The 26,734-nt window shown below is 36.5% G+C and overlaps 1 protein-coding gene across 4 annotated transcripts in view; it reads left to right on the top strand.

Moving 5' to 3' along the window:
* Positions 1-26,734, top strand: part of LOC309803971 (RNA-binding protein 27) — a 69,901-nt gene that overhangs the window by 31,909 nt on the left and 11,258 nt on the right. For 2 of the 4 annotated variants that reach the window (XM_082620908.1, XM_082620907.1), the window contains exons 9-19: positions 5,831-5,995; positions 7,903-8,052; positions 10,347-10,491; positions 10,935-11,088; positions 13,558-13,854; positions 15,200-15,340; positions 19,199-19,315; positions 20,699-20,773; positions 20,914-21,078; positions 22,444-22,548; positions 22,653-22,844. In XM_082620908.1, coding sequence (XP_082477034.1) covers positions 5,831-5,995; positions 7,903-8,052; positions 10,347-10,491; positions 10,935-11,088; positions 13,558-13,854; positions 15,200-15,340; positions 19,199-19,315; positions 20,699-20,773; positions 20,914-21,078; positions 22,444-22,548; positions 22,653-22,844 — 1,706 coding nt within the window. The remainder of the gene's footprint in view (positions 1-5,830; positions 5,996-7,902; positions 8,053-10,346; positions 10,492-10,934; positions 11,089-13,557; positions 13,855-15,199; positions 15,341-19,198; positions 19,316-20,698; positions 20,774-20,913; positions 21,079-22,443; positions 22,549-22,652; positions 22,845-26,734) is intronic. The other 2 variants (XM_082620910.1, XM_082620909.1) reach the window with 1 other exon arrangement.

Genomic DNA, 26,734 nt, shown 5'->3' with positions numbered 1-26,734 from the left:
ACTTTTTAAGCGCTATAGTTCATAATTTCAAGAAAATTAGAACTTGGTTCAGTTCAAATGAAGTAAAAAAGCTATATGTATGTTTGCAATGTAATAGAGAACCTAAGCTATCCTTAAAGTTTTACAAGTTGGGAAAGTGTAAGTTACAGATTTTCTTGGTCATTGAAACTATCGTTAAAATTCACAGCATAGGGCTTCCCTGGTGGCACAGTGGTTGGGAATCTGCCTGCTAATGCAGGGGACATGGGTTCAAGCCCTGGTCTGGGAGGATCCCACATGCTGCGGAGCAACTAGGCCCGTGAGCCACAACTACTGGGCCTGCGCGTCTGGAGCCTGTGCTCCACAAGAGAGGCCGCGATAGTGAGAGGCCCGCACACCGTGATGAAGAGTGGCCCCCGCTTGCCACAACTAGAGAAAGCCCTCGCACAGAAACGAAGACCCAACACAGCCATAAATAATAAATTAATTAATTAATAAACTCCTACCCCCAACATAAAAAAAAAAATTCACAGCATAGAAAATGTGTGTAAGTGAAGAACAGCGTATCAAATGGTATTTAGTTGTGAAAATTATGTCAATAGGGACCCAAATAAACATAGAAAAATGAAATCTGGATTTTTGGAGGTAAGAATAGGAGTCTACTCAATGCTAGGTCTGGGAATATACGATGAATAAGAAATGATTTTTCTCCTGAGAAGCTAAAAATCTAATAGTGGGAAAGAAATATTTTAAAAATTACAAACCCACAAAAATCAATCACAGTGTATTTTGCTGTTAAAACTAAATGAACAGAGTGCCTCAGAAATACAGGTAACGAAGGAACTAATTCTACCCAAAATAAAACCTTCATCTAGTCTGTAATTATCACTCATTTTTGAAGAGGTCAATTGAATGTTAAAAGAAGAAAAAGAATTACCCCACTGGAAAACTGGGTAGCATACATGGGGCTCCTGGTAATGCTATTTAAAACTTAATGTCAGAAATGGTTATAATTTAGGAAAAGCTCTGAAATTTGTTTTTTTGTGGAGTTAAGATGTCCCAAATACTCTGAAAAGGACTTAAATAATGAAACGTAGTTGGAATTGTATGGAAAAACACCTATTAAAATCATCTATTTCCTTTGAAGTACTTAAACATTTTACCCAAATTTGAAGTCACCAATTCAGTGTATAGTTTTGGGGTTTTGGGTTTTGTGGGTTCCCCCTGCCCCCTGCACAGGACAGGACCATTTTAAAGTATACTCCCTTTTCTGCCTTAAATTTGACCTGTTTATTCTGCTTCTTTGAAGAAGTAGTAGTAGAAATATTGTGTAACTGCTTATCTCGTTGTACTGGGTATGTGAAAGAGTGATAGTAAAATATAACATCCTAGATTTTAGAGACTGATTCTTAGGTTGAAGGCAGTTGTCAGTCTTCAAGTGAATTTACATAAAATAATTTTATCTTTTGGAAAATACATTTCCTGTTATTAATTATGTCAAATTATGAAAACATTATATTCTTTTTTTTTTTTTTTTTTGCGATACGCGGGCCTCTCCCGTTGCGGAGCACAGGCTCCGGATGCGCCGGCCCAGTGGCCACGGCTCACGGGCCCAGCCGTTCCACGGCATGCGGGATCCTCCTGGACCGGGGCACAAACCCGTGTCCCCTGCATCGGCAGGCGGACTCTCAACCACTGCGCCACCAGGGAAGCCCTAAAACATTATATTCTTAAACAGGAGATTCCTCATTTAATTCTTTGGAATATATAACATTTTTCTGTACACAGTCATGGATTTTGATGTCTAGGAAAGTCATTCTCTAGTAGAGTCGTCGTATATTGTCTAGAGTTTCTCTCCCCTTGTGTGTTACTTGGATTTGTGTTGCATTAGTTGTCATATTGCCCATTTCAAATAATGTCTAATGAATATCAAATAAAGGTATCCATCCAAAGAAATACTTAATTGTCATTGGGATACTTTTAGTAAATAAACTTTCATCCCTTCTTTAAGTATTGAGTCCTAATATGTGCCAAGCACCGTTTTAGGCCTTGACCTTTAGAAAGTGTGCCAGGGACCTTGTTTTCTAATAGAGAAGACACATGATAAACATGGCCAATAATTGGAAGGTATAGCTTTTTTATTTTTTCTGATTAAGCTTTTAGTTTAAAACTCAGGGGGACTTCCCTGGTGGTGCAGTGGTTAAGAATCACCTGCAGTGCTGGGCACGGGTTCGATCTCTGGGCCAGGAAGATCCCACATGGCACGGAGCAGCTCAGCCCGTGTGCCACAACTACTGAGCCCGCGTGCCACAACTACTGAAGCCTGCGCGCCTAGAACCTGTGCTCCGTAACAAGAGAAGCCACCACAATGAGAAGCCTGCACACTACAACGAAGAGCAGCCCCCGCTCGCCGCAGCTAGAGAAAGCCCGCGAGCAACAACGAAGACCCAACACAGCCAAAAATAAATAAATTTATTTTTTTTAAAACAGGATTTTTTTTTCTTGTGAATACTCTTAAAGACAAAATCAGGAAAATTACAAAGAGTAGCTAAAATTTTACTTTGAATAGACTGTCTTCAACTGACTAGGGTTAACATTAGGAATGTGAAAATGTTGCTGTCAGGCATGTAAGATAGATGAATGACTCAAGATAGGAGTATGAACTTAGGATGTTTGCAGTCTGGAATTATTTAGTCACTCTACACTGATCAAAACTAAATTGAATGAATCTGGGAACTATACTCAATATCTTGTAATAACCTATATGGAAAAGAATCTAAAAAAGTATATATATACATACATATATATTTAACTGAATCACTTGCTGTACATCTGAAATTAGCACAACATTGTAAATCAAATATATTTCAATAAAAATTTTTAAAAAACTAAATTGAATGAAGCTAAATTGTGACTGGCTTATCTTCACCATTATTGTAACCAATTTGATTTTTAAAAACTTTTGATTATGGAAATTTCAAATACAAGAGGAGAGCAAATAGTGTATTTAATTGTCATTACTCATTTAGTGGCTTCAACATACGGTTGAAGTATGTATCAACATACGGTTAATCTTTCTTTATCTATAACTCACTCCTGACTTGATTATTTTAGAACAAGTCTCAAACATAACATTTAATCTGTAAAATCTTCATTATATATCTCTAAAAGATAAGGGATAAACACATGCATACAATTACTATACTTTATCACAATCCCAAGATATTTATAACAGGTATTATTGTCAAATATCCAACCAGTGTTCATTATTCCCAGTTGTATCATAGATGTTCCTTTATAGCTGGTTCATTTGAAGCTGGATCCAAATAAGGTTACATATTACATTCAGTTAATATGTTTTTAAGTCTTTATTTTTTATTTTATTTTATTTTTTTTAAGTCTTTAAATCTATAACAATTTCTCCTACCTCTTTTTTTTCTCCTTGACGTTTATTTGTTGAAGGAACAGATCATTTGTCCTGAAGAATTTTTCCACAATCTGGACTTGGCACATTGCATCCCCTGGTGTTATTTAACACATTCCTCTATCCTCTGTATTTCCTGTAAATTAGAGGTTTAGATCTAGAGACTTAATTAGGGTCACATTTGCTCCCCCCCCTTATTTTTGCATGAATATTTTATTGATGGGGTTTTGTACTTCCTACTGCAGTATATCATGATGTACATAATACCAAGTTGTCTCCTTTCTGTGTTACGAATATTGATCACTGTGTACAGGTGTTTTCATCCTGATGCATCCATTTAAAAAGTTGCACGTGGTTATTTGTGATCCCTGCCTAGATCTCTTGTTTCATTTGGGGTTACAAAAGTGTGATACTATAATTCTGTTATTTCTTCTACATTTATTGGCTGGCATTCTACAAAGTAAAACTTGGGAGTTAACCATTTCTTTAACCTGAAATTTACTTTTTACAGGAAAGACAGGATAAATGCTTGTGTCCTTTCATTTATCACTTTTCAGAAAATGAGTTTGTTTCCTAATATCTTCCAAAGGGACCACTGTATTTTTTTTAAGTATCATTATGAACTCATGGATTTCTAACGTTTGGTATGTTTCACCCCATTATGGCCCTTTTTGATGTTCAAATTGTCTAGTTTTTGACCATGGGGAGCCTCTTCATGTTGATTCTGCAGATTGCTTTGTTTTGTTTTTGACATGCTAATGTTTGGTAGCCATCTTGCTTTTGGAGGGACAGGGTATACTAAGGTGTACCAGGGTCATCTTAGAAGTTTTCTAACCAGTCCTAGAATCAGCCTTTTATCTGAGGAACTGTTTCTTTTTGAAATACTATTTAGAGACCTGAATAGATGTTGTTAAAGAAAATCAGGCCTTATTTGAATAAACAGCCATCTTTCTGAAGTGTCTGAATGCATGTTCTTTGTCACTCGTTTTAAAAAGACATTGTACAAAGTAGCCTTTTAGTTTCTAATTTACTTTGAGACAGTTATTAATTAAATAAACATGGTACGTTGAGTGCTGTATCATAAATTTAAACTAGTCATATGGACTGAGATTGTACTTCCCATTTTTCTCTTTAGCTCACTACTGCATTCTGCAAGGAATTCTCTGCAGTAGGTCATGCTTAAAACTATTTTCAGATCATTGAGGATATGTTAAATTGTTTTTGCAATGTAATGATCGATCCTTTTTACAGTTTTGAAAGGATTGGTGCTAAGCCCCCAGTTACGTGGTCTGCTTATACAGTATGATGTGTCACCTCCTCTGCTCCGTATATAGGAAGAGAAGGGTAGTAAAGTTTAGCACATCTATTTCTTCTCTACATTTACTGTGAAATCAAGTGGTGCTTTGTGACTTGTCTTATTAAGGTGTATTAAAAGTCTTCTGGATTGTTCACTTTATAAGGACATTTCATCACGTGTAAAAAAAGTTCTAAATTCACTTTGTTTTGTGTCACATAGTGAATGTCTGTCTGACTTTAGATATAAAATATTGAGTAAGTCTTAAAAATAGGTCTCATACGAGGTAATCAGTGAAAAAGATACTATTAAATAACCAACCAAAGGGGGGTTTTGCTCCTTGATACCTTGTCTTTTTTAATCTTGTTCTATAAAATTCGGCTTCATTGTTTCTGACATTTTGCATCTATAAATATAGATTCTAAATCTGCTTTCTTTCCAAAATTGGTCCTTAATATCTGAAGTAATTTCGTGTGTACAGTGGCTAGTCTGTTCATCTGGGATTTTTTTCCTTTTTTTCTTTCTCTATGTTTGTTATCCACCTGCTCATAGGATAACAAATTTTCACTGTCTTGTTTAATTTTTTCTTTTGAATATTTCTTATTCTCTGAGGGTATGCTTGTGGTGGGTTTTTTTTTTTAAGTTCCTTTATTATTTTTCTTTTTTCTGCTCTCATATATGGGAGTATAGTTTGTGCATACCTGAAATTATATGAGTTTGGGGAGGAGTGTTTTTATTTTTTTTAAACGGGTATGACAGCTTTCATAACCACATGTCTCATTGGATACAAAACTCTACATGAATAATAGCTCAAGGTTCCGTAGTCTAATAACTTGATATGGTTGATTGTTCAGTTTTGGGTAAATCAGCACATAATTATTCCATTTAAGATTATAAAAAATGGATGTTTTTCAGTCACACTATCTAATTCTTACTCTTTGTACCTCAGTGCATCCTAACCAGTTGCATGTCTATTTCTTAAGTTAGAAAGAATCTTAATAACATCTTTCTTGAGTACAGTTCCCATTGGTATACTTTCTCTGTTCTTGGCTCAAGTCTCAGGAAGTAGATCATTGCTTACAAGAAGCTTGTGACTCTCAATCCCAGCTGCCCTCCTATTCTTTCCTCTGTAGGACAGCCCATGTACTCTCGTGAACATGGTGCTGCTGCATCTGAGCGACTTCAGTTGGGGACACCGCCTCCTCTGTTGGCAGCTCGTTTGGTGCCACCTCGAAACCTCATGGGATCCTCCATTGGGTACCATACCTCAGTCTCCAGCCCCACCCCTCTGGTCCCAGGTAAGCTTTGCTACAGATGGCCATCCACCTCTGATCTTTTCTACCATAAACTGGCCAACCTAAGAGGTGGTCTGGTATCCTGATCTGTTCTCACAGATGCCCATTAAAACTCCTAGGTAGTTTTATTTTCTATTTCTCTGCTTCTTTGGTTTGTCCCTAGTGGCTCCTAGATGATTAGGTCTCCTGTGTGTCTGTCATCTCTGGTGTCCTTTGTATTTACTTTCTGTGCCTCTGTAACTAAGGTCATGCTAGTTCCTTGAACTAGTTTCTAATCCGAAGATAGGAAGAGAGTATCTACTTGAATGGTTTCTAATCAGTTACGTGTTACAAGAAAACTAGGTTAATTTTTCTTTAAAACAAAACAAAAACATCTGGTTTCTTCCTGATCATGGATGAAAATGTCTTTTTCCCATCTGTCCCTTGTTGTATGGAATGACTGTGTATAATGTGATTTCTTGAAAACTCTTCCCTCCTATTGACATGTACATTTTGAAGATCTGTGGAGTGCTTTGAGCGTGTCTCATGAGGTTTTTAACATTTCTCACTTTGCGTTTAGATCTCAGTTCATCATGATTAACTAAAGGACTTTCAAGTTTCTTAGGGTTCTGTGTATTCCCAGGAATTATCAGATCGAGGCTATTTGATTATGTAACTTCTTTAAAACTTTCTGCAGCCTTAGTGTAGATTTTTCTGTCAAGAGCACTAAGTGGTAACTGAAAACTTTTAAATCATAACTTGCTGATCTTATACTCTGAATTATAGAACTAATTGGCTAGTAATAAAGATCTGAATGTACCTTATCTTGTAGCTGAAACCTAATACGAGCAACAAAGGAGTTTTTCCACTAAGAAAAAAAGATGCAAGGATTTATATTGATAAATCACAACTGTGAGAATCAGCATCTTCACTCCATGTTAACCTTTCATTTTATGTAGGATGAAAAAGATATTTTGGAGATAAACACATTCAGAATTTTTTTAAACGCTAACAAGATATTTATTTAGCATAAGAATTTTAAAAATTAAATTTTTAGGGACTTCCCTGACAGTCCAGTGGTTAAGACTCCGTGCTTCCACTGCAGGGGGCCTGAGTTCCATCACTGGTTGGGGAACTAGGATCCTGCATGCCACGCACAGTGTGGCCAAAAAAAAAAAATTAAATTTTTAGTTGTAGAGAAAACACAGAGAACATGATACAAGTGGCACTGATGAAGCGGGTGGTAGTAAAATAATGATTACATTTATAAATATAAAATGTATCTTATTTAGCTGTTTGAAATAAAACATTTGAGATATGTTTTACGTATGAAATTGGCTCTTTCTCTCCAGTTTAAAGTGCACATAACCAGGCACTTCCCCGGTGGTCCAGTGGTTAAGACTCTGTGCTTCCAATGCAGGGGGCGTGGGTTTGATCCCTGGTTGGGGAACCAGGATCCCACATATTGTGCAGCGCGGCCAAAAAAAAAAAAGAAGAAAAGCAGATAACCAAATTAATAGATTGGTTTTTTTCCCCCAATTAAAAGAATACCAAGAAATTAGGTGAGACGTGATAACAGAGGAAACTCAGCCTGTCATTTGTATATGGCGTTCACATATGTGAAAATTTCTCTTAAAAATGTGCATTTAAGTTTGCATTAGGTGATTAATATAGAGGACAAAAATGGCTAGGTAAATGAATCCAGAAATATATCAGTAATTCAGAACGGATTTGCATGTCTGTGTTTTGTGACTGAACATTTTTGTTTCTTTGACTTCCAATAGGTTTATCTATATACTATAATTCAAAGAGAGAAATATATATGGGTTGATATATTTGTTGAAGAAAATTCATTTTTGTGGTTATTTTATATAGGAAATTATTTAACTACTGTTATTTGTTACATGTTTTGTTGTTTTGTTTTCCCTCAGATACCTATGAACCAGATGGTTATAATCCAGAAGCTCCTAGTATTACCAGTTCTGGTAGATCTCAGTATAGGCAGTTTTTTTCAAGAACACAGACACAGCGCCCAAACCTGATTGGCCTAACCTCTGGAGATATGGATGCAAATCCAAGAGGTAAGAATGCATTTAACTTTTTCTCATGCTAAATGTCATTTGGGCATAGCATTTCTGACCTCACTAAGGTCTAAAAATACTTTCAACAGTCTCTCTTTGAAGGGTGCTGTGTAATGATCTCAAATGTTTTTGAATATCTCCAAATTTTACTTTAAAGCTATAAATAAAATAAAAATATTCTGCTTATATTTATTTTTAAAAAAAATAATACTAGTGTTAATTAATTGCTCTTTTTGTAGGACTTTAGGCTGTTTTAGGCACTATGCTAGATGTTAGATACAGAAAGATGACATGATCCCTCGCCCTCAAAGAAATAATCATTTAATGGCCTACTTTGTGTTTTAAGAGCTGTGCTTCACACTAGTAACACTGAGAATTTTAAACACTATGATAAAATTATCCTTTGACCATTTTTATTATTTATGATTATAAGCATATGTTAGGACCCTTACAAAGCATAGCCACAAATCTTAAAAGATTAAATGCAAGCATTGCCTTTAATATGGGTTGATACCATCCTTTCACCTCTGCTCAAAAAAAAGTTTGGTTAGAGAGTTTGATGAGATTCCAGTTTCTTACTTATTATTATAGTTAGATTTCCAGTATTTAATTTCAGTTTGAATGACTGGCCATGTGCCATCCTGAGGATATTTTCCTGATTTAATTATATGGTGGACATTTTCCTGTTCTTACCTTCTTTCTTATCCTGATTTTATTAACTCTTCTTTACTGCCAATAGTGACTTTATTGCCACTACCAGTTAACAGTTTTGTGTCAAGATTAAACCAAATCCCTTTTAATATATTATTATCTCTAATATTTCTTACCAACAACTTAAATGAGGTATTATTTTTATTCTCTTTTTTATAGATAGACACTGAGGCGAAGAGAGGTTAAAGAACTTGCTCATTATTAATTCTTTTCTGTTCTATTCTATTCTATACATCAGCGGTCTCCAGCCTTTTTGGCATCAGGGATAGTTTTCATGGAAGACAATTCTTCCACAGACGCACGGTGCAGTGGGTGGTAGTGGGGATAGTTCAGGCGGTAACGCGAGCGATGGGGAAGCTCGCTAGCCCGCCACTCACCTCCTGCTGGGTGGACCGCTACTGGTCTTTGGCCCGGGGGTTGGGGACCCCTGCTATACATGACAGAACTAGCATTTGAACCCAGATTTATCTAATTCCAAAGAATATGCTCTTACCTTCTGTGCTGTAATGCATATATTGTTAGCAAATTACCTGAAATTAGTGGGAAGATCATATTTTCAGCCCCACAGTGATTATTCTTTGCTGCTGATTTTACTTTTGGTGGAGTTGCTAAAGTTATGGAGAATACTCAGAATATAACATGTGCAGTTTGGGGTTGGTATTTGCTTTTTTGTTCAACACACCTCTTTCCACTGACACGTAATCTATCGTAAGGTCAGCGTCTTACAGTATTTTAGTCTTAACTGTTGTGAATGGAACGTGTTAATTTATAACATTGGCTTTGAATTTTCCTTTCAATGTTTAGGTTTGAATAATTTTAAACCTACAAAAAAATCAAAAGTGCAATAAACACCTGAATACTTTCACTTAGATTCACCAGTTAACATTTTGTCAGCTTTGGCCATGAATGCTCACTTGTGTGCACTCTTCTCTCTGCCTTCCTCCCCTTCCTCCCCTCTCCCTTCACATTGTTTTCTTGAATCACTTGAAAGTCAATTTTGGAGATTGTGACACTTTAAGATCCTTTAGTTTACATCTGAGAATAAGACACAGTATTATATACCCGCAATATCATTGCCACACATAAAAGAAAATCATAATTCCATAGTAATATCCTATCCATGTGAACTTCTCGTTGAATCCTGTAAGGAGACAAATATTTCACTCCATTTGTGGCCTAATAAGTTTGATTACTTGCCGTAATTGTTAGAACTCTCCACTGTAAAGTAAATAATTTGTGGAGTGGTACTTTGGCATCAGATAAATATTTTATTCTCCAACAACACCCTTTCACTGATTTTTTTTCCTTCCATTTATGATCCTTGCCTGAATCAGTCATTACATCAGAGTTGGCTAGGACTTTTTAAATGCGCATATTGTATTTTTGAAAAAGGAGAAAAAGGAGGCAATTGATAATTTATTTTTGCTGTTAAACATTTCTGAAAAGGGAATGGTAGTAGTCAGGTGCTATTCACAGTGATTTTTAGGTTTTTTTTTTTTAGCTTTTGGACTAAATAATTTTAATCATTTGAAATTCCCCCAATACAATGCATGGTCAGTAATGTTAATTTTTGTTTTCTACAGCTGCTAACATTGTCATCCAGACTGAACCACCAGTTCCTGTTTCAATGAATAGCAACATAACCAGAGTAGTTCTTGAACCAGATAGCCGGAAAAGAGCTATGAGTGGTTTGGAAGGGCCACTGACAAAGAAACCTTGGCTGGGAAAGTAAGATAATTTGCTAATTAGTAACATCTAATTGATGTTTCTGGTTTTTTGTTTGCAGTAGTAAATTTGTAAAATTAAGAGTTGTCATTAATCATTAATTTTCAATCTATGTGCCTCAAAGCTAAGTTTCCCAGAGGCATCATTAGTATGTCTTAAATATTGAAAAGTTAACAGAATATTGATAATAGATATTAGTAATTTGTACTAATTTCTAGGCCTAACCCAGTATTAGAATTATTGAGACATCAATCTTCTTTCTTTCTCTCTACCTGTTTGGTTCCCATGTAATAAGGATAATGTGAAAATTACCTAGTCATTTCTGAAGAATGTTAAGTGCTTACAAAGGATACTTGAATAAATATAAACTTACATTCTTTGCTGATTATCTCTTGCCTAGGCATAATGTAGGAGAATTAACCAAGATCTGTTAATATTCCTTTCAGGCAAGGGAATAACAATCAGAGTAAACCAGGATTTTTGAGAAAGAATCAGTATACAAACACCAAATTAGAGGTCAAGAAAATCCCTCAGGAATTGAACAACATTACCAAGCTCAATGAACACTTCAGCAAATTTGGAACTATTGTTAATATCCAGGTAGGTGTGGCTATGTTGGTGACAAAATCCATGTATATAATGTATCTTCAAAAATATTCCTATCAGCTTACCTTGCTTAAACAAGCCAGTGATTAGTCTGATCATGTCTGCTATGTGTTTTAAATTCCACTGTGTATCTGTATGCCCAACTTTATGACGGAGTTGTTGTGCTGAATTTGTCCTCTGAATTCATTTGGTTCTTTTCTTTTCTTTTTTTTTTTTTTTTTGGGCGGTACACGGGCCTCTCACTGCTGTGGCCTCTCCTGTTGCGGGGCACAGGCTCCGGACGCGCAGGCTCAGTGGCCATGGCTCACAGTCCCAGCCGCTCCACGGCATGTGGTATCCTCCCGGACCGGGGCACGAACCCGTGTCCCCTGCATCGGCAGGTGGACTCTCAACCACTGCGCCACCAGGGAAGCCCCCATTTGGTTCTTTTCTGCAGCCTCTTCCTGAAAGACAGTGGGCCAGTTATTTTATTTTTGTTCATAGTTGTACCTCTGGAGAGATGACTTTTTTACCTGCTTTAGTGTTCTAACTAAGTAGGTGAGATTTTTGGTAACTTCTAAGATTGTAATTTTGTTCACTGACTGGCTTTTATTTTGTGAAATATTAATTGGTTAAGGATGGTTCTAATCTTGAGAATTTAGGCACTGTAACATATAATCTAACATCAAATAAATTGTAGCTTTTATATTTTGCTGTGTGTTTGTTAGATATTTGAATTTATCAATTTGTGGTTGGGTGTTATGCTGTAATTGAGGGTACTAGAAGGTCTGTTTAAGTTGGGATTTCAGTCAGTTACCCCTGACACTCAGTGTTGCCATCAAACCAAAATATGATTTATGTGTCTCTAACTACCTTTTTTCTCTTAAATTTTTCCTAGGTCATTATTCTTTATGGCATTTAGAAAAATTAGGACGCTTTTAATGTAAATGAGTATATGAGTCTGCCTGGGTTCCCATAACAAATACCATAGACTGGGTGGCTTAAACAACAAAAATTTATTTGCGGGGAATCCAAGATCAGAATACTAGCCAATTTGGTTCCTGGTAAGGACTCTCTTGCTTGGAGACGGCCATCTTCTTGCTGTGTGCTCACATGATGGAAGGAGAGGGAATGGAAGAGACAGAGAGAGAGCTCTTCCTATAAGGTCACCAGTCCTGTCTGATTAGGGCCCCACCCCTTTGATCTCATTTAACCTTATTTACCTCCTAAAAACTGTCTCCAAATACAGTCACATTGGGGGTTAGGGCTTCAACATATGAATTTGGGGAGGACATAACTCAGTCCATAGCAGTAGGCCATAATTTCTATAAGCACTATTCTCTATTTGGGGGGATTTATGTTGTTCTTATTATTTTTTATAAAAGCAATGCTATTGTGAGCCTCCTTTTGTATAAACCTTTTATTTTTTTATGATGCATTGCTGAATTAAAGGGAATTTTAAAACTTTTTATTTGAACTGCCAAATTGTTCTCCAAAAGGGTTGTGCCAGTTGATGCTCCCTAACGCAATGTGTGAACCTCATCAAAACTCTAATATGGATCCAGTAAAAATTTTTAGACCAGTTTCATAAGTGAAAAATTGTACTTGCTTTAATTTGCTTTGTTTCTGTTCCTAGGTAGACTCTAACTTATATAGACCATTTGCAGTACTTTTGGATTTACCTGTCCACTGTCTTTGCCCACTTTTTTTTTTTTGCGGTATGCGGGCCTCTCACTGTTGTCGCCTCTCCCGTTGCGGAGCACAGGCTCCGGACGCGCAGGCTCAGCAGCCATGGCTCACGGGCCCAGCCGCTCCACGGCATGTGGGATCTTCCCGGACCGGGGCACGAACCCGTGTCCCCTGCATCGGCAGGTGGACTCTCAACCACTGCGCCACCAGGGAAGCCCTCTTTGCCCATTTTTTTATGAAGGCATTTATAATAATGCTTTTCCAAACCTTTGCCTGTCATATATATGAAAATTACTTTTTCGTTTTGTCATTTATTTTGTTTGTGGCAGGTTTGGACTGACAGTGGTTTAAAATTTTATTTGGTCAAATTCGCTGTTTGTCTTTATGGGTCCTACCTTTATAGGTGTACATAAAAAGGCTTTCCATAGCCTCAGATTATACAGATATTCACCTTTTTTCCCTGTTTTTTTTTTTGTTTGTTTGTTTGTAAAATGTTTTCTCTCTCTGGAGTTTATTTGGATGTGTAAGATACCAGGGAGGAATCTAACAACTTTTCCCCAAGTGGTTATGTAACATCACTAGGATTATTTATTAAATAATCCAATATTCTTTCATATATAATGTTAAAATACACATGTTATCTTTTAAGGGATAGCTAACTTTATTTACATAGGATTCACAATGGATTTCAGCAGGCTGTTTTCTACTTCTGAATTTTTTATCAATAATATATCAATATTTGCTTAACTACAATCATTAATTTATGTGTGTTGTTGCTGTTGTTTTTTCTTATAGGTTGCTTTTAAGGGAGATCCAGAAGCAGCCCTCATCCAGTATCTTACCAATGAGGAGGCCAGAAAAGCCATTTCCAGCACTGAAGCAGTTCTAAACAACCGGTTCATTCGAGTCCTGTGGCACAGGGAAAATAATGAGCAGCCAGCACTACAGTCGCCAACACAGCTGCTTCTGCAACAGCAGCAAACACTTAGTCACCTGTCACAGCAGCACCATCACCTGCCACAGCACCTTCATCAGCAGCAAGTGCTGGTGGCCCCGTCTCCTCCCTCAACAGTACATGGGGGTATTCAGAAGGTAATCTACTGGTTCACAAGGAATTAAAGGTCCTTTAGTCCCATCCTCTAGATCATTGTTTCTCAATTTGTGGTCCTGGGGTTTTCTACATCAGAGCCATTCAGTTTGATTTATAGACCGGCAGCATCTAATCTCCTAGGAGCTTATTAGACATGCAGTTTCTTAGGCTTCACCTCAACTTACTGAATTAGAATCACTATGGGTGTGGCCCAGTAATCCGTTTTAACAGGCTTTCCAGGTGATTCTTATGTACCTTGAAGGTTGAGAAGTGCTGTGTTGCATCAGAATCACTGATCTGGGTTGCACATTCCTGGGTCTTACCTTCTCAGATCTACAGAGTCAGTCTCTAGATATGGGACCCATAAATCTGCATGTTTAAGAAATACCTTTAGTGATTCTTCTCAACACCAAAGTATGATAGCCATCCACAACCAAACAACTTTGAATCTAGAACAGCTTCTTTGTTTTGTGTTAGAATCAGTCACTCTTATAGCGATCCTTTTGTCCCACTTTTTCTCATATAGAAAAGTTCTGTTCTCTTTAAAAGTGAAATGGGAGCTCCAAGAGACTGGGATTTTGTCTGTTGTATTCATTTGATCCCTAGTACCTAAAACAAGGCCTGGCATACAGTGCTCAAAACATTTGAATGAATAGATGAACGAAGGAAAGAACAAACCACCATGCATTAGAACCATTCAGATATTGATGATAATGTTAATCTCCTTCTAGGCATTCTCTTGTTTGGATTAAATGCATTCAGATTGAAAAAAAAAAGTATTCTTTAACAGTACATAGTATTAACTCCATTTATCATCGTGTTTATTTTCAGTTAAGCCTGCATTTTTTTTTTCTCTGCCCCATTTCATGTTAGGGCCAAAGGTAAATGTTCCCCCAGGTGTTGGCTGAATGGTGTATGAAAGAGTGATACAATCACCTCTGTGATCCATTAGACCCTGTTCTATTAATGCAGCCCAAGATTATGTTATGTTTTTAGGGTGGCCATATCACAGTTATTCTTATTAAGCTACTGTCAATTAAAACCTTTAAGTCTTAAAAAGCATTACATATTGAAGGGAACATTAAGAAAATTATAAGAAAGTTTTTTCTGTATGAGTATATACACATATGCATGCATAATTTCAAACATCCAAAAAAGTATGGATACTAACAGTCATTTGTATATCTACCTCTTCACTTAAAAAAATCAAACCTTACAGATAATTGAAGCACCCTTCCTTCACATTTCCTTATCTTCCTCCCCAGGGTAATCACTGTCCTAAATTTGTATCATTCCTAGGCATTTAAAAAAACTTCCACCATAAATATGTTTATTTTGTATATGCAGATGATGAGCAAACCACAGACATCAGGTGCATATGTTCTTAACAAAGTTCCTGTGAAACATCGTCTTGGACATGCAAGTGGTAACCAGAGTGATGCAGCACACTTGTTGAATCAGTCAGGTGGTGCTGGAGATGATTGCCAGGTATATATTTCTGTGGACCTTTAAAGATATTTAGAGTTCTTCAGTGACACAAAGAAATTAACAAATTGATTAGCACCCAGATTTATAATGTCTTATTTCCTCAATCAAGATAATTGTGAGAACTAACCTAAATGTGGCCGGTAAACTTCCCTAATTTCCATGATTGAGCCAGAAATTTGCTAGTTAAATTTTCTTTTCCTATTCAAAGCTAAATAGGAATTTGAAATTTTTAGCCATTTATTAATAGATGTCTTTATTAATCCATTCCTTTTATAATGTTTCTTTAATATAATTAAGAACATCATGAAGGGGATTCAGTCATAGTCAATTCAAGAGTCAGATTTTGAAATATGTTTTTAAGTAGTTTTCCTTCCTTTTGGGAATATATCTATATGATGACTCTCCAGAATGGTGATTTTTTTTTCCAAGAGAGCTAGGAAAACTGAAAAAGAATAGGTGGGGTTAGCCCTCCTAGACATTAAAAAATACTGTGAAGTCAGTATAACTCAAACACTTTGATACTGGCACATGAAGAGACAGACCAGTGGAATAGAATTGAAGGCTGAGATTATAGACTCACTCGCAAATAGGAATTTATCATATGCTAACACATTATCTCAGTTCAGCGGGGAAAGTATGGACTCTTTGGTAAATGGTATTGGGATAACTAGATAGCCTGATAGAAAAAAAAAATTAGATCCGTTTTTAAAATTACGTAATAAACCAGGATAATGTCCACAAGGACTTGAAATTTATATGCTGACGGTAATGCTAAATGGTACAGCCTCCGTGAAAGGAAATTTGGCAGCATCTAGCAAAATTATGTATGCATTTACTCTAAACCAATAATCCTCCTCTAAGAACCTGTGCCAAAGATATACTAGTCAGACTATGGAAAGACATATGAGCAAGGCTAGGGAATGTAGACTCTCTTCAGTAGCTAAAGACTGGAAACAATTCAGTGTCCATCATTAGGGGACTGGTTACTTAAAATGTAGTACATGCATACAATAGCATATGTGTAACTTTGCAAAGGAATGACGAATATCTTTATGTATACCATGAGGTGATCATCAGGATACATTAAGTAAAAAAAGCAAAATGGGACAAAAAATGTAGAGTCAGCCACTGTTTATTTAAGAAAGTAGGGGCAATGAATACATATAAGTACTTATGATAGAAAAAAACAAAAGAAAGTAACCCATATAATTTAAATCTTGGTGGTTACGGCAAGGATAGAAGAAACTAGACAACTTTAAAAACCTCCAAAACATTTCTTAATTCTGTCCACCAAAAAGGTCTAGAAACAATGACCCAGCCTGATGGTAATGAACCTTGACATGCCCCTTCCCCCAGCTCCAAAAGGAACCAGGGATCCTTGAAGAAATGTCTGTCCCTAGATCTGGGGGGCTGACAGTGTTCCAGATGAGCCTAGAATACTTTGTCAAACAGAAAGCGAGGAATTTGTGAAAGATTACTAGCATCCTATCAAAGAATGAAAAAATGTCATAAAGGCTCTAGAACTACTCACCAATCTAAAGGAAATTCAGAGGACAGAGGGACGTGTTAAAGGATACCATAGAATCCTGCAGTGAATACTACAGGATGAATGACCTGGTTTCTTCCAGAAGTGATTTGCAAAGAAAAGAAAGATACAGAGAGAGAAACGGAATTAAAGGAGACTTTAAAGAGATATAACCAATTGCATTTATATGGACCTTAGTAGGTCCTAATTAAATTTGTGAAAAAAATGTTTAGAAAATTATAATAGAATCTGGAAATGTGACTATTTAATGATATTAAAGAATTGTTATACCTTTTAAGTGTGACAATGGTATTGTGGTTTTACTTAAAAAAGAAAGGAGTCCTTATCTTTTAGAGATACAACTGAATTATTTACAGATAAAATAATGTGTATTATGATGATGTAGTTGGGGGTTTAAATAAAACAAGGTTATTTTATATAAAATAATGTAAATTAATTAATGATTTTACATAAAATAATGTAAATTGATGATTGTTTCTGCTTGCTGATGGATACGTCAAGTTTTTTATATATAATTTTGTACTTTTGTTTGTTTCAAAAATTTGATACTAAAAGATAGAAAAACAAAAGCAATCTCAGACTTTGAAGTCACACAGCCCTGACTGACTTGACCTGCCTCTTACTAGCTGTGTTAAATAACTGGCGAGCATTGGTTTCCTTTTCAATAAACTCAGTTGCTATGGGGATTAAAAAATGTCATGTTGGTAAAGCATAAAAGAGAAGTGCTTATTCGCACATAATAAGTGCTCAGTAACTTGTAGGTAGTGCCATTTTTATTTTGATAAATAGTAATAACAGCACGAACATCATCTCTGCAGGTTCCTACAGTACTTGAGAGAGTTTCCTGTGTATTTAAAGTAGCTTAATTTTTAGGACAATTAAGTATTGTATGATTGAGATAAGTTTTGTATTTGTATATATTGCGTGATTGAATTTTCCATGAATTTCTTAGTATTATATCCTGTGTCCCTTATATCATATATTCAAAGTTAATTTAAAAATAAAAGAGTGGAGTATGTTAGGGAAGACTTGAACCAGAGAGGTGTTAATACACCATATTGCTCTGCTATGTCTTAAAGAGGGGAAGATTAACTGGAGTCATCTGTTCAGAAAGGAATCTAAATACCAAAACAAGCACAGTAAAGATGGTCACCATTTTACTTGCAAAGTTAGATCTGTGAGCTAACTACTTGTCTTATGCTTGGTTGTAAACTCATATAACATTTGATTAAATGTAATATTAAGATTATGACTGCAAAGTACCTTAATTCTTAGGAGGGTTTGCAATTATTAGAAACATGCATTCTTTTTTTTTTTTTTTTTTTTTTTTTTTTGCGGTACGCGGGCCTCTCACTGTTGTGGCCTCTCCCGTTGCGGAGCACAGGCTCTGGACGCGCAGGCTTAGCAGCCATGGCTCACGGGCCCAGCCGCTCCGTGGCATGTGGGATCTTCCCGGACCAGGGCACGAACCCGTGTCCCCTGCATCGGCAGGCAGACTCTCAACTACTGCACCACCAGGGAAGCCCGAAACATGCATTCTTATTTGGCATTGTGGAAAATAGCTTAATGACATTACCCCCACAAAGACCTCTAGGAACACACCTGTAGTTAAACAACTCTTATTCAGTGAGGGAGTATACACAGTGAAACCATGGAACATCTCATTTAGAGGGTGTTAGCAAGGACTTATGTTAGGATTGGCTGTGTTAGGTGATTTTTGGAGGGTTAAAGGAAACAGGAGTAATTCTATGATCAGATTTCCTAATATGTTTACCTAGAAGGAGGAAAGACTAGAATTACGCTAAAGCTGTAATTGGTAAAGAAGCTGTAGTCACTCATATTAGCCAGGGTAGAGAGATGTTTAGCCATTTTTATGGTTTGGATAGTATCATGGTTTGTGTGTGTGTGTGTTCAGTCGTGATAATGGAGTGATCTTGTTTTTGCCTTGATCCACCATGGGCACAAGAGTGACCTTGTCTGAGATTGATGTTCTATGAAAATTGTTTATGTTTAACAAGGGGACACTAAGGCCTAGCTGTGAGTGGCAGTCTAGCTCCTAGATGTCAGGAGTTGTTGTTCTTTTCCCACAATTAAAAAAATATAAAGAAAGGAAAGATAAGTGATTGTATTCAGAAACACAACATTATTGCTTAAAATTAGTTTTTTTTATATTTGAATGACAATTGAGTTTATGTATAAAGAACTTGTTTTATAAATGAAGTTTTTAAATGTAAAAAAATATATGGAGTCTTTTTAAAAAATGATTTTAAGGTATTGCTAAGATTTAATTTAATTATATCTGTGTTTCATAGATATTTTCAGCTCCAGGCCATCCAAAAATGATCTACAGCTCAAACTTAAAGACAGCTTCAAAACTTTGTTCAGGATCAAAGTCTCACGATGTCCAAGAAGTTCTTAAAAAGAAGCAGGTAACAGCCTCAATTCTTCTTTCCTTCAAGAGGAAAGGATCTATTGAATTCTTTTTTTATTATTATTAAATTTATTTATTTATTTATTTTTGGCTGCGTTGGGTCTTCGTTGTGTGTGTGTTTTCTCTAGTTGCGGCGAGCAGGGGCTACTCTTCGCTGCGGTGCGTGGGCTTCTCATCACGGTGGCTTCTCTTGTTGTGGAGCACGGGCTCTAGGCACACGGGCTTCAGTAGTTGTGGCACGCAGGCATCAGTAGTTGTGGCTCGCGGGCTCTAGAGTGCAGGCTCAGTAGTTGTGGCTCGCAGGCTCTAGAGCGCAGGCTCAGTAGTTGTGGCGCACGGGCTTAGTTGCTCCACAGCATGTGGGATCTTCCCGGACCAGGGCCCGAACCCGTGTCCACTGCATTGGCAGGCAGATTTTCAACCACTGCGCCACCAGGGAAGTCCGGGATCTGTTGAATTCTTAAGTGATTATATTAACACCTCTGAACAGTTCATGTTGTTATGGAACTACATTATAACATTTATTTAGCTGCTGCTTGATGCATTGTACACTTGAAAAAAAGATGAGCAAACAGAAAAAATGTTTTGCAGTTGCCTTTCAGTGGCTACATCAAGCACAAAGAAAGAACTTTTTTCTATGTAAAAGTAAAAGACACTGAGCTGTCATCTTCCCCCCCCCCCGTCCCCCGCAAGGGAGAGAAACAAACACTTTTATTTGATTATTTTCTCTTTTAATTCCTTTCTGGCTTCGTAAGTTAGATAATATTTCATGTGAAGTATAACAATTATGTAGTTATTATTCATGTGACTCAGTTCTGAGTTTCATTATCATCTTAGATTTAAACTCCCATAGAGTTTTTCAAATAAAATAGTTATTTACATATATTATCTCAGTATAATTGGAGATTTAATTAACAGAGGGGTTAGAGGCAACGTTTTCCAGGCAAAAATCCATAGATTTTGCTATCATTTCTAACCTATAGCTGCATGTCATTTTTAGACTTTAGACTTTATTTTTAGACTTAAAACTTAAAAAATAAGGATTTCGCTTATTACCTGGGGAAGTGAAAACAGCTCTTGTTTTTCTTTACATATATATTCAGGTCATTTAAGTGAATAAACCTCATAGATACAGCTAATTAGTGTTCAGTATTTTAAATATTCAAGTACAGTTACAAACATAAACTCTTTTATATTGGAAGTGTTAGGGAAAATAGGTTTAAAGGTTTCATCTCTGGCTTCAGCTATTTGTTGATTAGGAGGAAAATCTGTCTCGTATAAGGGATGACTCAGAAGAAATGAGTTGAGACTGTAGTAGCCATATGTATCATGGGCAAACTTAGTTATTCATTACTGAGTTTTTCTTTACCTGTTCATACAGGAAGCAATGAAGCTACAACAAGATATGAGGAAAAAGAGGCAAGAAATGTTAGAAAAACAAATAGAATGCCAAAAGGTAAGATAAATGTTCATTATTTGCATGCTGGAATTGATGTATGGAATGGATTTTACAAAGATATCCCCAATAAAGTTTTAAAGGTTACTTATACTAAAATTTACTAAGTATAGCTTTACTTTTTGCTATTTATTTTATAGATGTTAATATCCAAGCTAGAAAAAAACAAAAACATGAAACCAGAAGAGAGAGCAAATATAATGAAGACTTTAAAAGAGCTTGGAGAAAAGATCTCACAATTGAAAGATGAGTTAAAAACATCTTCTGCAGTCTCCACACCATCTAAAGTAAAGACAAAAACAGAGGTACCTATTTGCATTTTTCATTCAGCATAGGGTTATTGAACATCTGTGGTGTGCTTGGCACTTTAAAAGTGCAGTGGAACCCTTAGGTAGCTAATAGTCTAGTGTGAGACAATTATAAGTATCTTTTTTTTTTTTTTTAATGTTTCTGTAGATGCTGTACACTCCCTGAAAGAAGTGATAATACCCGGTTTGAACAAAGATGTTTTTTAACTGAATTTTTTTGTTCTCCATGCTGACGATGTAACTGCTTAGAGTGATGGCAAAGAAAGAGACATTTCCTATTTCAGCAGCTTTTTCCCTAATTTTTTAATAATGTTGTAATGCAGCCATCCCTTTTAATATTGAAAAGATATCATTGACTTTAGTATGGGAAAAAATATGGCTTTCTACTGAAAAGAATAATCAAAAGTTCTAGATACATTTAAGCCTAATTTTGTTCATTTCTATTTGCTTCCTTACCGTAGAAGAATACTTGCTTTTACACCATGGTTCCATCATTATTCTACAGCTCTGTAGTGGGATTTTAGATAAATTTGCAGCCCTTTGAGAACTGGGAATAAATTTGTCAGATATATTTGGAGAGAGAGAATGCAAATTTTTATGTACAGTATTATATTACATTTGAAATTGTGTTTCTCTGTTATAAAAGGAATGTAAAGTGTTTCATTAAGATTGCTTTTACACAACATTGTAAATCAACTATACTCCAATAAAAAATTTTTGAAAAATATTAATTTATGATCTAAAAAAAGAAAAAATGATTGCTTTTTAAAAATATAATAAAAATGTTATTTTAATTGAAATTTCCCCCAATTATAAAAAGAGCATTTAATTATAGAAAGAAATTTAAGAGAATATGGGGGAAAGAAAATCTCTCATAGTCACACCAGCTAAAGGCTGATAATTTGTTTCTTACCAAAAAAAAAAAAAAAAAGTGGCAATAGTTGTAGGGTTCAGATCTGAAAGCAATTATGTAACTGTTATGTTTGTACTATTAGTGAATTTTTATTGTGTAATTTATTTTGCCCTATTATGTTTCACTTATGATGCTTTATTATGTTCTCAGCTCCCTCATCTCAGATGACTGTTTCCAAGGTCTGATTTTTAGGCCATCTTAATTAAGCATTTGTAATACTGCTTGCTTATTAAGCAGTAATACTGTTTATTGTTACTACTGATAACATTATACTCTCTACATGTTTTCAGTATTATATCTGTAAAGTTACTTTCCTTAAAACACCCATGTTTATTGCGTACTCTCACATTTACCCAGAAGAGATGTGTGTCATTCTGTAAGTGTAATATTGTGAACAAGATTTTGTAGGTTGTCTAAAAAATACATTTTTACTCTTAATTTTTCCAAAGGCCCAAAAAGAACTATTAGATACCGAACTGGACCTTCACAAGAGGCTATCCTCAGGAGAAGACACAACAGAGTTACGGAAAAAACTCAGTCAGTTACAGGTTGAGGTGAGACTTAAGAGGAGTTACCCACTACATTTAACATCTCAAAAAATAGTTTTCCTAGATTTAGTCTGATAATGTGTTATATTCTGCTTTTTGTTGTTATTCAGGCTGCACGATTAGGTATTTTACCTGTGGGTCGAGGAAAGACCATGTCCTCTCAAGGTCGAGGAAGAGGCCGAGGCCGTGGAGGAAGAGGAAGGGGTTCACTAAATCACATGGTGGTGGACCACCGGCCTAAAGCACTAACAGTTGGGGGATTCATTGAGGAGGAGAAAGATGACTTACTTCAGCATTTTTCAGTAAGTTTTTAAAGTAATCAATGCCAACTCTAAAAGCATTGTATTTAGCATTTCCTTGCTGCCTTCTGTATAAATGTCAAATGTTTTATAGGTTAGAAAATTAAGTTGTAAAATAATGGGTATTAGCAAATTCCTATTAATATATTTGAAGGTCAAGAAGCAGCTCATGCTGTATTCCATAATACTTAACATAAATGCATTTGTAGCAACAAGTTATTCGAAAGCTATATTTGATTTTTGCTTTAGGGTTTATTACATGGTTTACCAGGTGTTTATAATCAATAAGTGAAAATAGTCTGTGTTGGAGATGAAATCCAAAGGAAGAATTTGTTAGGAGAAGAGTCATGTTTAGTTATATTCTGTATACAGTGGTGACCACTTAGTTTTAGACAAATCTGCAAATAGATATTTGCCACAGGTGAATGTTTTTATTATTTTGCACATAAACAGTATATTCTCTTTCTAACCACTCATTAATTCATTCAGTAAATATTTTTTGAGTGTTATTTGTGCTAGAGCATTTTCATACATGATCTTATGTAACCTTAAATAACTGTATAAAGTGCAGGTAGAAACCCATGTGTACAGATCAGAAAACTAAAGCTTAAAAAAGTCACCCAAGATCATACAGTTAATAAGTGGCAGGACCAAGGTAAAAGTACACAATTGACTGTTAACATCCAGGATGCCTATTCCTCAAACAACTTTTCTGAGAGAAAACATTTTCAGCCCTATTAAGTGTTAAAGATGGTGAGAGAAATTTTAAAGAGCAAGACTTCACTTCATAGTTTCTTATAAGTTTGATGCTCATTAATCCTGTTTCACCCTGGCTATTAGAGAATGGTGGGTTGTTATAAGATGTCCAGATTTGAGAGCCACCTGGGCTGTAGTCTGTTTACTCTTGAGCCAGTTTTTTCACTAGCCTGACTGTTATTTTCTTTTTTTGTAAAGTGGGAGATTGTCTTTAAGTGACTTCTTTGAGGAGTAAAGAAGATAATGTATGGAGGAGCATTGTACATGGGCAGGGTGTTCTTCTGGAGGCTGGGTGAATGTTGATTTTTGTCTCTCAGTGTTGAGTATATAACATTTGAATCTCCTTGCCAAAACTTGGGCATGGGCATTTAGACCCACTGCCAGCTCTGGTGAGGTGCATTAGATAATAATGTATAATAATATAAAGCAGAATTTTTATAAATTTGGCTCTGGAGAAAGTTTTAGTTACCAAAAGTAGGTAATTTTGTTAGGTAGGAAGCTGCATGCTCTACCCTGAGGGTTATATATAAAACTTTAAGTTTTATTCCAGAAGTCATGCTCAAATGGCTCTCTTTCCTTCTCATAAGTAGAGTCATTCTAGAGTATCTAATAATAACCAACTTTTTTTTTTTTTTTTTTTTTTTGCGGTACGCGGGCCTCTCACTGTTGTGGCCTCTCCCGTTGCGGAGCACAGGCTCCAGACGCGCAGGCTCAGCGGCCATGGCTCACGGGCCCAGCCGCTCCACGGCATGTGGGATCTTCCCGGACCAGGGCATGAACCCGCATCCCCTGCATCGGCAGGTGGACTCTCAACCACTGCGCCACCAGGGAAGCCCCAATAACCAACTTTTATATACATGTATATGTTAAGTCTGAAATACGGCACTTGGTTTGCGGAAAGGGGCATGTCCAGGCATTTGGGGAAGGAGCAAACAAAAGCCAAGGCTGGTAAGGCAGCTTCAAGAATGAGACACTACCATTGTTTCGATGGTGTTTTGTAGTTTGTTTTTTGTTTTGATAGGGTGCTATCAGACAGTCTTGAGTGCTAGAAACACACTTATACTAGTAACAGGTACTTGGGCAGTATAGTATGCTTTCTTTGAAAAAAATATAGAAATACATATGCCTAAGACATTATTGAAAGTAGATTTAGCAAACATAGGGTAACTCTTCTTCAAGGTCTTTTATAATCCCACAAAGGCTAAAGTAAAATGTATATTTTCACTATTCTTTTACTGTCCTTAATGATTGTGAAAGGATCATGGATCAACCATATCTGTATGAAAAGGTGATGGATGGGTGTTAGTGAAGCTGTTCTAAACTGTGAGGACCTAATTCTAGAGTCCTTCAGTTTATTCTTTTTTTTTTTTTTTTTTTTTTTGCGGTACACGGGCCTCTCACTGTTGTGGCCTCTCCCGTTGTGGAGCACAGGCTCCGGACGCGCAGGCTCAGCGGCCATGGCTCACGGGCCCAGCCGCTCCACGGCATGTGGGATCTTCCCAGGCCGGGGCTCGAACCTGTGTCTCCTGCATCGGCAGGTGGACTCTCAACCACTCCGCCACCAGGGAAGCCCTCTTCAGTTTATTCTTGTATTCATTAATCCAGCGCTCCCCAACCTTTTTAGCACCAGGGGCGGGTTTCATGGAAGACAGTTTTTCCACGGACCAGAGGGGAGGGGGGAATGGTTTCAGGATGATTCAAGCCCATTACATTTATTGTGCACTTAATTTCTATTATTATTACATTGTAATATATAATGAAATAATTATACAGTTCACCGTAATGCAGAATCAGTGGGAGCCCTGAGCTCGTTTTCACGTGCCACTCACCGATAGGGTTTTGATGTGAGTCTGCAAGCAGTTGACTTATTATGGTCTCTGTGCAGTCAGACCTCTCTGCTAATGATAATCTGTATTTGCAGCCGCTCCCCAGCGCTAGCATCACCACCTCAGCTCCACCTCAGATCATCAGGCATTAGATTCTCACAAGGAGCGCGCAACCTAGATCCCTCACATACGCAGTTCGCAGTAGGGTTCATGCTCCTGTGAGAATCTAATGCCGCTGCTGATCTGACAGGAGGCAGAGCTCAGGTGGCAATGCAAGCAATGGGGAGTGGCTGTAAATACAGATGAAGCCTCACTTGCTCACCTGCCACTCACCTCCTGCTGTGTGGCCTGGGGGTTGAGGACCCCTGCATTAATCCACTTTTAAGAATTTATCATACAGAAATTATACAAACGATTCTGCAAACTCTAAGTGTGCTCAGTGTAGCACTCTCTATAATAGTGAAAATGAGAACTATCTAAACGCTCAACAGTACTTTGCTGCAATTAGAAACATGTTTTTAAAGAATAATGACGTAAGAAAATTCTCAGGATTGTCTTTTAGGTTAAGGAAAGGTGGGATAGGAGAGTATACATAAACGTGGAGTGGAACTGCTTTAAATTGTTAGTTCTGGGTGGGAGAATTCAAGTTAGTTTTAATTTTTTTTTCCCCTTCTAGGCTCTTCTCTGTTTTCTGTGCTTTCCAAAGGAACATATCTTATTTTTAAAATCAGACTTTTTAACTTCACATTCATTTTTAAGATGAAGCACCAGCATTTTTATACTGTATATGTTAAAACCAAATTTGAGGATATGTGTTAATCTTGGGTTTATATCCCAGATATGTACATGAAAAATATGAGTAAATTTAAAAATTGTTGACCTTTGAGCAGCATGGGTTTGAACTGTGCTGGTCCACTTGTACACAGGTTTTTTTCAATAATAAGGCTGGCAGTAAGTTATTACTAAGATTTTTGACCGTGTGGAGGGTTAGCACCCCTAATCCCTGTGTTGTTCAAGGGTCAACTATATACACAAATTTAAAACCCAGAAAATGTTTATATACAATGGAAGTTATCTATAACAACATAAAACATGTATAATAATATATAAATATTTTAATAGTATATATCACTAGTCAGACTTTTTCTAGTAAAGAACCAGATAGTAAACATGTTAGGCTTTTGCGGACTTCGTACAGTCTCTGTCACATTTTCTCCTTTTCCTCCTCTCTCTAAACCTGTCGTTCCCTCTTCCTCTTTCTTTTTCCTTTTCTTCTTTTAATAATTTTTTATAAATGTAAAAATAATTCAT

The sequence above is a fragment of the Mesoplodon mirus genome (assembly GCF_964341445.2).
Source record: "Mesoplodon mirus genome assembly, chromosome: 5".
Taxonomy (NCBI): Eukaryota; Metazoa; Chordata; class Mammalia; order Artiodactyla; family Ziphiidae; genus Mesoplodon; species Mesoplodon mirus.
The sequence above is the reverse complement of the archived record's forward strand: the minus strand, read 5'-3'. Positions and strand labels throughout refer to the sequence as shown.